The sequence below is a fragment of the Ictidomys tridecemlineatus genome, chromosome 6, assembly GCF_052094955.1.
Source record: "Ictidomys tridecemlineatus isolate mIctTri1 chromosome 6, mIctTri1.hap1, whole genome shotgun sequence".
In the NCBI taxonomy this organism is placed as follows: domain Eukaryota; kingdom Metazoa; phylum Chordata; class Mammalia; order Rodentia; family Sciuridae; genus Ictidomys; species Ictidomys tridecemlineatus.
In genome coordinates, this window is record NC_135482.1 from 35,519,138 (window position 1) to 35,531,693 (window position 12,556).

Consider the following 12,556-nt stretch of genomic DNA (forward strand, 5'->3'; position numbering starts at 1 on the left):
ATTTATTTCTGTAAAGAACTCACTGGTAAACATTTTAGGCTATAGCTCCACTGTGGAGTAAAAGCAATCATAGGCAATATATAAACAAATGAGTTTGGCTACATCCTAATAAAAAATTATTTGTGAACACTAAAAGTCAAATTCTTTATAATTTATCAGATAATATTATATTCCTTTCAGTTTTTTAAAAGAATTTTTTTTCATCACACCTTTATTCTATTTAATTTATTTTTGTGTGGTACTGAGGATCAAACCCAGGGCCTCACACATGCTGGGCTCGCACACACTCTTCCATTAATCTACAGCCCCAACCCGCCTTTCAGTTTTTTGGACCATTCAAAAAAATGTAAAACCATTTATAGCTTGCAAACCTAAAATAATAGAAATGAGAAGGAGCAAAAAATTATCAAATATTCTATTAAAGCATTTAGTTAGAAGTAGTTAGAAATTAATTTGGGCAGGCTCAGAGAAAGTGGCAAGTCTAACTACTCACTCTCTATATAAATTTAATTTGATGCTATAAAATGTATTCTTGCTTGAGCAAAAAATAAAAAAGTGAAAATTAATAAAGAAAGAAGCAAACATACTCCAACGGGAGGGGCGGGGGGTTTAATCCCCACCTAGGGCAATTAAGTTTCTCTCTAAATGATTCTGCCATTGTATACTCTTCACTATGGACAATTTCCTTATCCTTTTTCTCTGATAATAATAGAAATTATCTCATAAGAGGTTTAAATGAGTAATTACATGTAAAGAACTTAAAACTCTGCTTGGCCCAAAGAATCTTTCAGTAAAAATGATTGGTGTTAATGATGTTTATAATGTCATTTTTATCTTTGTAGACATGACATTGTCTAACCTCTTTCAAAGATGATTAGACTGAAAGCTAGACAGGCAGAGTGTTCTGCTCACAGTAGGACTGAATAGGTGGCAATATGCTGGGGAAAGGAAGAGGTTTATCATTCATCGTAAACTTCCTTTTCTTTATTCATAAAAATAAGTGTATAAAGAGCATGTAAGTTGTGCCCCTTTCCCTACTGACATTTTGTAATATGAACCCACTTAAAAGTGACATAAAAATGAAATTTCAATGAATACAGATGAATACAGCACATAATAATTACCATTAGAACCCAAGAAAATGGATTACTTTAATGAGAATTGTTTAGAATAATGGGTTTAGTATGCTTCCTTTGTTATTTCCAAGGAAGGAACTAAATGGATAAATCCTTTTTATTTCCCTGGCTGGCTATTTTATATGCAAGGATGACTAATGGATATTGTTTCTGCCTTCTACATTTTCTTAAGTACTTTTCAAGCATTTTGAAATGCTTTTCTTTCCCTTAAGACTCTTTCCCTTTCCACAATAGAGAGCTAAAAAGAATAGTTCCAGGACACAGCCTATAATTTTGTCACTTCCTCCCTGACTGGGAAAAACAAAACAAAACAAAAAGAAAAGAGAGTCAAGTATGTACTTATAGTTTTAAGCATGCCTGGCTGAGAAGATCAAATCTCATGATGCTGAAAGGGGAATATGAAAATCAATAAGTCCATCGTCAGACAGATTGACTTTAATGTGACATTTTAAAGACTCAAATTTTTTGAGTTGATGGAACTATACAGTGTTTGGGCTATTAAACAGAATGCTTATTCTAAAACATCCAAAAATTCCTGACAGCCAATGGTTCACACTTGAATAAACAAAAGATAAATATATGATTAGAATTCTGTAGATTTACATTTTAAATTTAATAACCAGTATTTGCTCAAAATATTCCAATATTGCCAAGCATACATAAAATAAATAAAATGGGAAATTTTCCTCATGTATTAAGACATTTCATTAAAAAAAATGAACACTTAATGAGACTTTTGAGAAAAGGGACTTGTATTCACAGAACATACGTCCTGCTGTGTGAATTAATCACAAATGGACTCACTGGATTATTTCATTTGCTTTTGACTCTTCTCAGCACCATTTGGTCTCCCCATTGTTGCTTTTCTTTTTTATTGAGGTGGGAGGAGAGTTAATTATTGTAATCAGTTGTCCTTTCTGCCTTCAGCTGAAGACCAAGCCAAATCAGCATACTTTGTATTTTGATTTTTAGAGAGTATGAAGAGAAACAGAAATGATGGTGGGGAGTGTGGCTAAAGGAAGATACCATTTTGTACAAAGAAGTACTTTATAATAATCCACCGCTTTAATAAGCTCTGTTGGCTCTTTCTGTTGTGAGACATCAAGTTCACTTTTTCAGTAGGATTCTGCTGCCTTCTCCAGGACAGTGGGGAGCTACCAACAATGTCATCCTCTAGGGTGATAGAGATTGTAGCATATTTCTTCATAAAATTTAAAACTTTCACCTGTGTTAGTGCCAACATTCTCAGCACTCAGCACTGAATTAACGCAGTTGTTTTACCCTGGTGTTTTCCTTCTCAGTAAAATTTGTTCACCTTAATAAACACTGCCCATCCCTCCATACTTCTTCACTTACTTATTTATATTTTGAATGGAGGCTAGCTTTCTTTCAGTGATGAATATAAATTGCCAAGCCTGTGTTTTCCTACTAATGCCACTTTTAGAAAACTATTTAGGACTTTATTTTTCTTTCTCTAAATTAATTTTTGAACTTCTTACATTAACAGTGTTCTCAATTTATATTATTATTTTTCTATCTTAAACCACTCTTAGCAACTGACTCACTATGGTGGCTGTCCTGGACCTTAGTGACGTCCAGTAATTCTTCTGGCCAACTCAAATTGTTTTGTATCATCTGTAGCCTTTTGGTTGCCTCTAATGAAAATGCCAATGTTTGATTTTATTCTCATTTTAAATATTAGGAAACTATTTCAATGGTGGAAATAAGTGAAAATAATGAGTGAGTATCAGAAAATATGATTTAATAATGACTGAATTAGTGATTAGAAAGATGAACACAATGGAGACAGTATGGTAGAGAGCCACAATTTTCATTTGAAACATTTATCAATAATTATGTTAAAAATTCAGCTATTATTGAAATTACTATTGTTGAAAGTGGATCTCATGGGCATGCACTTAAATAAACAAATTTAACCGAACCATAGTTTGAAATTTTATTACTATTAAAACCACAGAATTTTACAGATATGCATTTTAGTTCTTTTTTTTTTAAGATATTTAATATTTAATTTTTTTTCATTATTAAAAAATCTTGAATTCCATGGTCAAATTATCCTTGTGGTTTTATATAAGCAAAACCAGTTCCAATAAAAATTTGACAAAAACAAAATTCATGTATTTTCCATGTACTGCATATCCATCAGAGAGTCATCCAAAACCTTTTAATAACATACTTTTAAATTTTACCACTTAGGCAATTCATGTGTATAAGACTTGGGAAGACTGGTCAACCAAAACTAGAGGGTAAGGAAGTTGAAAATAAAGGACTATAGAATGTTCTCATTCATTCAATGAATAATTCTTGACCAAACAACCATACAATGAGGCTTGTTTTCTCCACCTCCAAACTATCTGATCAATAATTAGGATCAATGGATCCATTTATTAAATCATTGATTAATTATCTGTAATTCTCTGTCTTTTTAGTTTTAACTGACAGAAGACAAATTTTCACTAGTCAAACCTCTAATTTTTATCCCAAAGGAATTTAGTCATTTACTAGAACAATGCCATTTCAGAATTTTTCAGTCTGTCCTTGTTTTCTGAAAAACACTTAAAATAAGTGTTATATGCAGTCTGAGCAAACTGCTCAGATACACGAAGTTGCTTTGCACATGGGCTTTAATATGATGTCTATAAATCTTATTTACAAAAGCAGAACTAGAAAGTGAAATAACTACTGGTTCAGCATCCTTAATTCGTCTGAATAAGTGTCCCAATATTTATTGTTTCCTAAATAACACATAACAACACAAATCTGGGCCATTGTGGTTGGAGAGTTAGCTTCAGTGTGAATTGTAAAGCTCTACTATTCTGCTAGTTTCTTTTTTTAGTTTGTTTTTGAGTATTGCAATCTGAATGTAAACTAAGCATGGAATTCAGCTAGAATTAGAATATCTATGTAGAAGCAAATTATATGTTGGTGTGGTGAGATTTCTGTAAGTCTCACTCTTGGAATTGTTAATTGAATCTGGTGTAAAAATAGATGAAAAGAATCTTTGTTAATTAGATGTGGATACTGCTTGGAAATTGTTGTAAAATAGGTGAAGGCAAATATGAATTTTAAAATATGAGAATGAGGGTCCCTGTCCAATTAGCACTTGGGAGTTTTTGTGGATGTGATTTATTTTCAAAAGTGGTTTGGAAAGTTTCCAGATAAGTTGAAATACCTATGCCACACAAAAATTACAAGAAAAATAATAATAAGTAATGTAGACAGTAATATTTTTATTACTAGAAATAATTGAGAACATCTTCTAACAGTTTTTGAAGATAGCTTCAAATTGTTTGCCAAGGTAGGGTAGGTAAATTCCCAAGCTCTCAGACCACATATCTGTAGTCCTGACCTAGATAAATACTTGTGTGGTGTATTCAGTGAATCATTTCATTAATTATCAAAAGGCATTATAGCATAATGGTTAAAAAGCATAAGATTTAAAAGAATTCTATTTAAATTAGAAAATTTTCTTCGTTGTACCTTTTAATATATGACCTCAAGTACATTATTTATCTACTCTATGATAATTTCCTCATATGTAAAATAAAAATAAAAATACTCAAAATACAACATTATTGGAAATAGTAAATAAGATGCTGCATATAAATCACCTCACACCACACAGGGGATAGATTTCCAACATGTGACAGCTATCATTATAGCCAGTAGCTCTTAATTAGGAATTTAGCTTCTAAACTCATAATTCTTATCTTCCTTCTTTATCAAACTTCACAGAAAATGTCCTATACATTAGATTCTGAATAATAAAAAAAGAAAAATGAAAAGTAAATTAGTTTGCACTGCTTTTCTTGTCCCACTTTAAGAATGCTATTAGAAGAATTTGCTTCTTAGATACTCTTGGAATTCCATTTTTCTATCTAATGCAAATCCATTTGAGTCTAAATCACATAAACATAATGTATTTTGATGCATCTGAGCCCTGTTAAGCTGCAATACACTTGAAAGTATCTTGACAATACTTTGAGACGACATGAAATTGCCTCTTACTTTACATTTACATAATCTCTTGATGACTTTCATTGAACTTCCCTTCTATTAAATTCTGCCACTCCTCTCTATAGTTGCTTTCTGCCTCCATAGTTTGTCTTCTACTCGGTCTCCTCACAGTATAGCTATGAATAGCCTACAAGGCTCTATCAGTACTTTTTAATTCTCCAGTGAGTTCTTCAATAGCTAGTTGAAGCAGTATCCACATCTAATTAACCTGATGGGCATTTGGAAAGCTTTCATATTCATTTAGCTTCCTATATGGATAACTAATTTTCTCCATGTACAAATTCTGCACAGTTTCCATCCAAGTTTTCCAACTCCCCATAGATCTTTTTTACTCATGAAGTCTGCAACCATTTGACAATTCATAAATATATCTAGAATACCTTCTATTTGTCAGCTTGTGGCCTAAGAATGGGCAAATAATAGGTATTCCTGATCTCAAAACACTCAGTATCAAAATGGGTAGTGAAAATACTAACATACAATTGGGGTATAGTTATAATTTTATGTCATGAAGAATTCATAAAGAATTAAATTCTTACTTCTCTGAGAGGGTGTGGTCCTAGAATCCATTCTAAAGACCTAAAATGAATAAGTGTTCAACAAGGCGAAAGGGCAACCCAAGTGTGCATAAAAACTCATAGCCAAAGTGGTAAATGTGTGACTGACTGAATGAAAGCCTTTCAGTACATTAGAGCATGGAGAATGAGTATGAAGATATATTTAATGCACATTGTATTTGACTAAGTACTTCACAGCACAAATGCACTGTAAGGTAGGTCTTTTTACCCAGCTCTACCTTATAGAAATAGTGAATGAGTTGTAGGTTAAGTAACTTGGACAGGATCACACAACCAGCAAAACTAAAAGGGCCAATACTTATCCTTGGCTTTTCAAGAATATTTAAGAAACATCATGCTTCATGCTTCCTGGAATGATTTCCCAAATAAAATACTTGTACTCAATTATTTATCTCAGGGTTTGTTTTCAAAATATCTTAAACTTAGATTTAAAAGGATAATATAGATGAAAAGTTTATTTAAATAAGCAAATTTATACAATGTATGCCTGCTTCTTCTAGCATATTTTAAGAACTTGATAAATTATTATTATTTCATTATAGTCTTACTATTTTCTTCTTTTAGTAGAATGTGATTTTCATGAGAGAAGCACCTTCTCTACATTTTCCCCAACAGTGTCTGAGCCCAGAACAGTAATCAAATTCATTAGATAAATTAATCCATACATCTTAAATCTTTGAGAAATTCTAAAATTTGAGATATAAAAGTTGGTTGTGCTGGTATGGGCCTGTAACCCAATGATTCAGGAGGCGTGAGGCAGGAGGGTCACAAATTTGAGGCCAGCCTCAAAAAATTAGTGATACCCTCAGCAACTTAGTGAGACCCTATCACAAAATAAAAAATAAATAAATAAGGATTGGAGATATATCTTAATGGTAATACACCTCTGGGTTCAATCCCCTGTACAGAGAGAGAGAGAGAGAGAGAGAGAGAGAGAGAGAGAGAGAGAGAGAGAGAGAGAGAGAGAGATCATATAGTTTCCAAGGTATCAACTTTCACCAATACCTCAGCTATTTTAGGGAGATCATTTTACATCATTTGAGGAACTCATTGAAACTTTTTTAATGGATTTTAAACATTTATTTTCAACTGTAATTTACATGTTTTGAACCCTCTGCCTGGAAATTTCCTCTTCCTGGTATCCTCATTGGTTGCTCCCTTCTGTTTTCAAATCCATACTCAGAAATCACTTCATTCCTAATTAAATTATATTTCCCAGTGTCTTTCCCTTGTTTTAATTATTATCCTTTAAAATGTAATCTACTTATTTTTGTTTATATTTTTTTTCTTCTACAACAAGAATGAAATTTCCATTAGGACAAGAATTTCTTCCCTTTTCTTCTCATTGTTTCTCTAATGCCTAGTAAGTCATCAGTGTTCAACAGCTGTGTGAGAAAGGAACTGATCTATCCAGATGTCAAAGAAAACAATAATTCAAAGGCAAAGAGATAGGAGATTCTGGCATAAGAGCTAGAAGTGTCACAAATATAATCTAGGAGAAAAATAAATGAGGGTTCAGAAATTTTCCAGATGGAAAGACTAGTCACCAAGACCACCTGTAGTCTATTATATGGAGTTAGAAATTGATAACAGCCAAAAACAACCTGATAGAGACAATGACAAGAAGGAAACTTGGAAAACTATCTCGCAAATACACGGATTTTTGGACTGCCCAGAAGTAATGGGTCAGGTGTCAGAAGCTTGATAAGCCAAAAAAAGACAAATAAGGATCAGGACAAAGCAAAAAGCCAGAAAGAAAGAAGCACAGAGATACCGAGTTTAAGTTTGAACACTTTAGCTTTGCTAGTCCATCAGTCCTCCATCATCTCTCAGATATCTATATACATATATAGATTTGTTTTCCCTTGGTAACCTAGAATACTATGAATACAAAGTACTAGGAATACAATAATCCTGTGCTCTTCTATCCACCCAAAATGTCTTCTGCTTTCTGCTATTATCTCCAGGTGAATTCTTAAGATATTCTGCATTTACATCTCCATTTACATATTTCATATTATTTGTTGCTTTAAATGTTCTCTAATGCATTTGCAAGGACACTGTTTATTGCAAGTGAAAGAAAAGACATTATAAATTAATATTGGTATACTATAGGTATTCTGGTTTCATATTATTAATGCCATAGGTAGAGGGGAATTAAGAATGGCTAGAATAGGAGCCAAAATAATTATTCAGGGATCCATCTCTTTTACACCTATTTTATCCATATATAGTAACTGATGTAAACAGCATCTCAGTCATATTCTATCAGCTAATCTTCCGTACTAGATAGGGAGAATCCCCTTTCCCCAATCCTAATTCATCCAGAAGCATTTGAAGAACTCCACTTGTCCTAGCTTGGATCATGTGCCCACCTATTTTTCATGAGCCATTGACTCCTTGATTGAAAATCTTGCTGAGATTAAAATAGGAAAGGAAATTTCTCCAATATATAAGCTATTGTTACTAAGCAAAAATGTGAAGGGATGTTGGATTAAAGACACTTGACTAATGCTGGCTCATCAGTTAAAGTAATTTTAGAAGTTTTCTCTTGAACAGAGTTCCATAAGCCAGGAGTGTATTCACACCCCAAAAAATGCACACAAAACTTTGCTTATATGTAAATCTATCTAGGGAAGGGTCCAATCTTTGATTACAAAGAGTTCCAGGGTGAGAAGATATCTGTTTTTGAAAAGGATAGTGAGGATGCAGACCTACTTCAGTATTCTAGTCAGGTTGTATGGGTTTTCTTCTCCAGTTCTTCTCCAGTTCTTATTAGCTTCCCTTGACTTAATACAACATAAATGCAAATGCAGAACCTTGTGAGTCACTGTTATAATGCAGAAAGTTCAAATCTATGGAGTTAACTTTTATTTCATTCCTACTTAGTTCTTGTCAGTCCATTTGTGCTGATATAACAAAATGTCTGAGACTGGGTAATGTATAAACTGTAGAAACTCGCTTCTCACAATACTGGATTTCAGGAAGCCCAAGAGTAAAGGTATAGCAAGTTCAGTATCTGGTGATGGTCCAGTCTATTTTCAAGATGGAACCTTGAAAGTTATGTCCTCACATAGTAAAAAGGGATAGAAAAGGCAAATGAGTCTAGCTATTTCCCTCAACCCATTTTATAAAGGATATTAATCCTATTTAGGAAGTCAGAGTTCTCATGACTTAATCTCCTCCTGAAGTCCTCACTTCTTAATACTATCACATTGCATCTTGAGTGTCAACATATTTGAGATGATACACACATTCAAACTGTAGCAATTCTCTTCATTTATCTAACTTTATGTTAGTTTAATCATCTTTAAAAATATAAATAGTACCTCTTTCTCAGATAAAGGTAGTTTAGTGCTTGTACATAGTGGATTTTGAGTGCTTTTTGATAATTATGGAAAAAATGTGTAATGGGGCTTCTGTAGAAGTGGTTCCTCTCACTTGCATGTCATCCTATTGAAGGAGACCATGTTGTTTAGCAGTAAGGATGCAGACCTACTTCAGTATTCTAGTCAGGTTGCATGGGCCCTCCCTCCGATAGCTTTCCCCATCAGTGAGAGCTGTGTTGAGACCATTATCCACTTTTTATTCTGTTTGCGGTTCCCAGTTGACTTTTCAGCCTTCTCCTGTGTCCACTTCTCCTGGAAGAATTTTCTCAAGAGGCCTGTACTACCACTAACACCAGTGATTTGGGGGTGACGGGTGACCATCTCACTCTTAGAACATGTTGAAGATATGGCTCAACCCCCAAAGTTAAATTACTAGGAGAGAATCCCTCACTTCCCCCAGAGTAAAAATTAAATGCTAGTAACAATTAAATGCTGAAGCTTTGCTTTCATAACTACTCAGAATAATTTGTTATTGGAGAAAACGGAGCAGGATAGAATCATATTAGAGTGATAGAGAACATAGAATTGAGTACCTTGTTCTCTTGTTTGAAAAGATTCTTTTTTTTAACTTGACTTATTTTAAAAAGTTTGCATGTTAGTGTCTGAAAACTATGTCTTTCTTGGAATTAACTGATACACACACACACACACACACACACACTTGGGAAAAATTTAATTAAGTTTATAATTTTTTAACAGTGATATAATCATGCTTGTGCATGGTATTTTCTCAATGAATTTAGTGTTTTCATGTTTTTTAAATAGGGGTATTAATTCATCTTTTCAATAATTCAGCAAAATTTTATAGATGGCTTGCCTTTTCTGTTTTCCTTTTAGGATCTAGAACATAGTTAGAATTTATCAAATTAGTTAGAATTTATCTAATTTCCATATTAGACAAATGGAAATTCATCAGTTAACTGCAAGTTAAATTTCATGTATGAATGTTTTATAAAATGGTCTTGCTTCATTTCTAAGTAGATTAAATACTAGAAGAAAATGCATAGAATTTTTTAATGTACTGATACTTTTGTCTTAACATATCTATTAAGCCATGGATGTTATCTTGTAGAATGTTGGCACATAATAGTTACATTTTTAAAAAATTCATCAAAACATTTCACTGTATCAACAGTAACATATTTTGTACAACAGGCAATATGTTAAAGTCACATGAAATGCTTTTATCAGAAGCTTTTTCATTTCTCTTGTTTTTCCTTTGATGTAACCCATTTCCATGTTACCCAATATAAAAGGAATGTCTGAAGTTTCTCATGCACTCAACATCTTTTTCTGTTGTTACTCAATGAATTAATCAGATTTACATTCATTATTTTTATTGCCATTCATTAATTCAGTCAACATATTTTATTGAATAGCCTGCATATAATAAGGTGGCTGTTTCATATGAAAATTTTATTTTCAGTAAATTATACCTTTGAAAATGAGTTACCCATGTGATATTATTAGGACTTCTGCAAGCTGTATAAACAAGCAAAGTGAAATAAATAAAGGAATAAAATATTTCATTTTAATAAATGCTACAGACTCATATAAAATGAATAGGAATGCATTGTGAGAAGTGTTATCTGACGAGGAGCATTGTCTCTGACGGGAGTCATTTCAGCTGAGTTTTGAACACTTGGATATTGTCAGCTCTGACAGAAAAAATGGCTCAGGTAAAAAGACAAAGGAGTTCCTCAGTTCCAGGGAAGATAGTTCCAGGTATGTTTCAGGAATAAAAAGAAGCTAGTGTTCCCAAATCAAAGGGATCATATAGGATAGGATAGAACTTGTAATTAGTTTAAATATAAGCTAAATAAGTTGGGAAAACATTTTAAATTTTTAGGAAGCTGAAAGGTAGTACAACTTAACTTCCAGATAAGGATGCATTTGGTGGCTTTGTGGATAACAGGTTGTAGATTTGCAAGAATGAGAGTGAAGGAACCAATTATTTAGTGATTGCAGTGATACAAGAGAGAGAACATTCACATAGATATTCTTGATTATGTGATGATCTGCCCTGATGAAATGACAGGCCATGTGTTCAGATGCCAGGAGTCATGTATAAGTTCACTTGACCTCAGAGGCACATTTTGGCAGATTCACATACTAAAGTATTGACTGACAGCAACACCACAAATACCCAACCTCTTGATGTCCTTAACATTATTTAGTAATTATTTATGTGTGTGATACCTTGGTCTCATCATTTCAAATATTATATCAATTTTATATGTTTTGATACCTATTGTGGATTATATCAATATCATTTATTGTATTTTAAATACCACAAATTGATCTATCCTAGATCAAATACTATTTTTTGAGTTGATAAAATAATAACATTTGTTGTAAAATAAATTATGACATTAACATAAAGAAAAATATTTTTAAATTATGTGTCTACATAAAAATCTATTTTAAAATACAGTCTTAAAAGGGTCAGAATACTGTACTTCACTGTGTATATTGCTAATCTCCTGTATACTACAACTACTTGAGAACCTATTTCTTAGTTGAAATAATCATGTCTATAAAATTGAGCTGGAAATTGCAAAAATTAATTGCTTCTGAAATATTTTGCAGAATAAGAAAACTTAGATGAGAAATGCTAAGTTAATGGACACTAAAATATAGTTGAGACAAATTTAATTCTAAAAGCTCATGATAGTGTTACAAAATTATTTAAATCCAGCTTCTGTATTTGCTTGTTTTTAAATTGCAAATGTGCTACCACTGCAGGGTAAACAATTATAACCATAATTAAACTTCAACCTTCAATCTTTTCATTTATGTTTCTTACGTACTTTGAAAGTAAAGACAATAAGACTTTTTATGACACCTCACAAATTGATTTCAAAAGTAATTTCAGAATCAACTACACATGGGTCAGATCAACATCTTCCTTTAGATACGCTTCCAACTAGGTAAATTTTTTGATTAGAGAGTGTTTCTTACATAAATTTCACAAAGCTTTAACCTTTTCTTAGGAGAGGTTTTATGAATTCTCATTCTTTAAAACATTGGTCTAAATTTTTAAAATATTTTTGAAATAATATGAGTAAAACTTAATGTTTAGTTTTTGACCATTTATTAGTATCCATTAGTTATTAACCACAAACAATTCAATTTTTTTTAGTCTGTTTAAGTTTTAAAGGAATAATGTTTTTATTTTGCAGATTGTTGCCTTGCGGGAGCAAAATGTTCATATACAAAGAAAAATGGCATCAAGTGAGGGATCCACAGAGTCAGAGCATCTTGAGGGGATGGAACCCGGCCAGAAAGTCCATGAAAAGGTCTGACACATGAGACATACTCCTCCATGATAATTTTTACTCGCTATATATAATTTGACAGGGATTTGGGGTATAAAAACCATGTCAAGAACATTCTTTAATTTTGATTTTTTTTT

The 12,556-nt window shown here is 32.5% G+C and overlaps 1 protein-coding gene across 35 annotated transcripts in view; it reads left to right on the forward strand.

The window, feature by feature from the left end:
* Positions 1-12,556, forward strand: part of Ppfia2 (PPFI scaffold protein A2) — a 440,250-nt gene that overhangs the window by 299,537 nt on the left and 128,157 nt on the right. For all 35 annotated transcript variants that reach the window (XM_078053063.1, XM_078053070.1, XM_078053068.1 and 32 more), the window contains one exon: positions 12,324-12,440. In XM_078053063.1, coding sequence (XP_077909189.1) covers positions 12,324-12,440 — 117 coding nt within the window. The remainder of the gene's footprint in view (positions 1-12,323; positions 12,441-12,556) is intronic.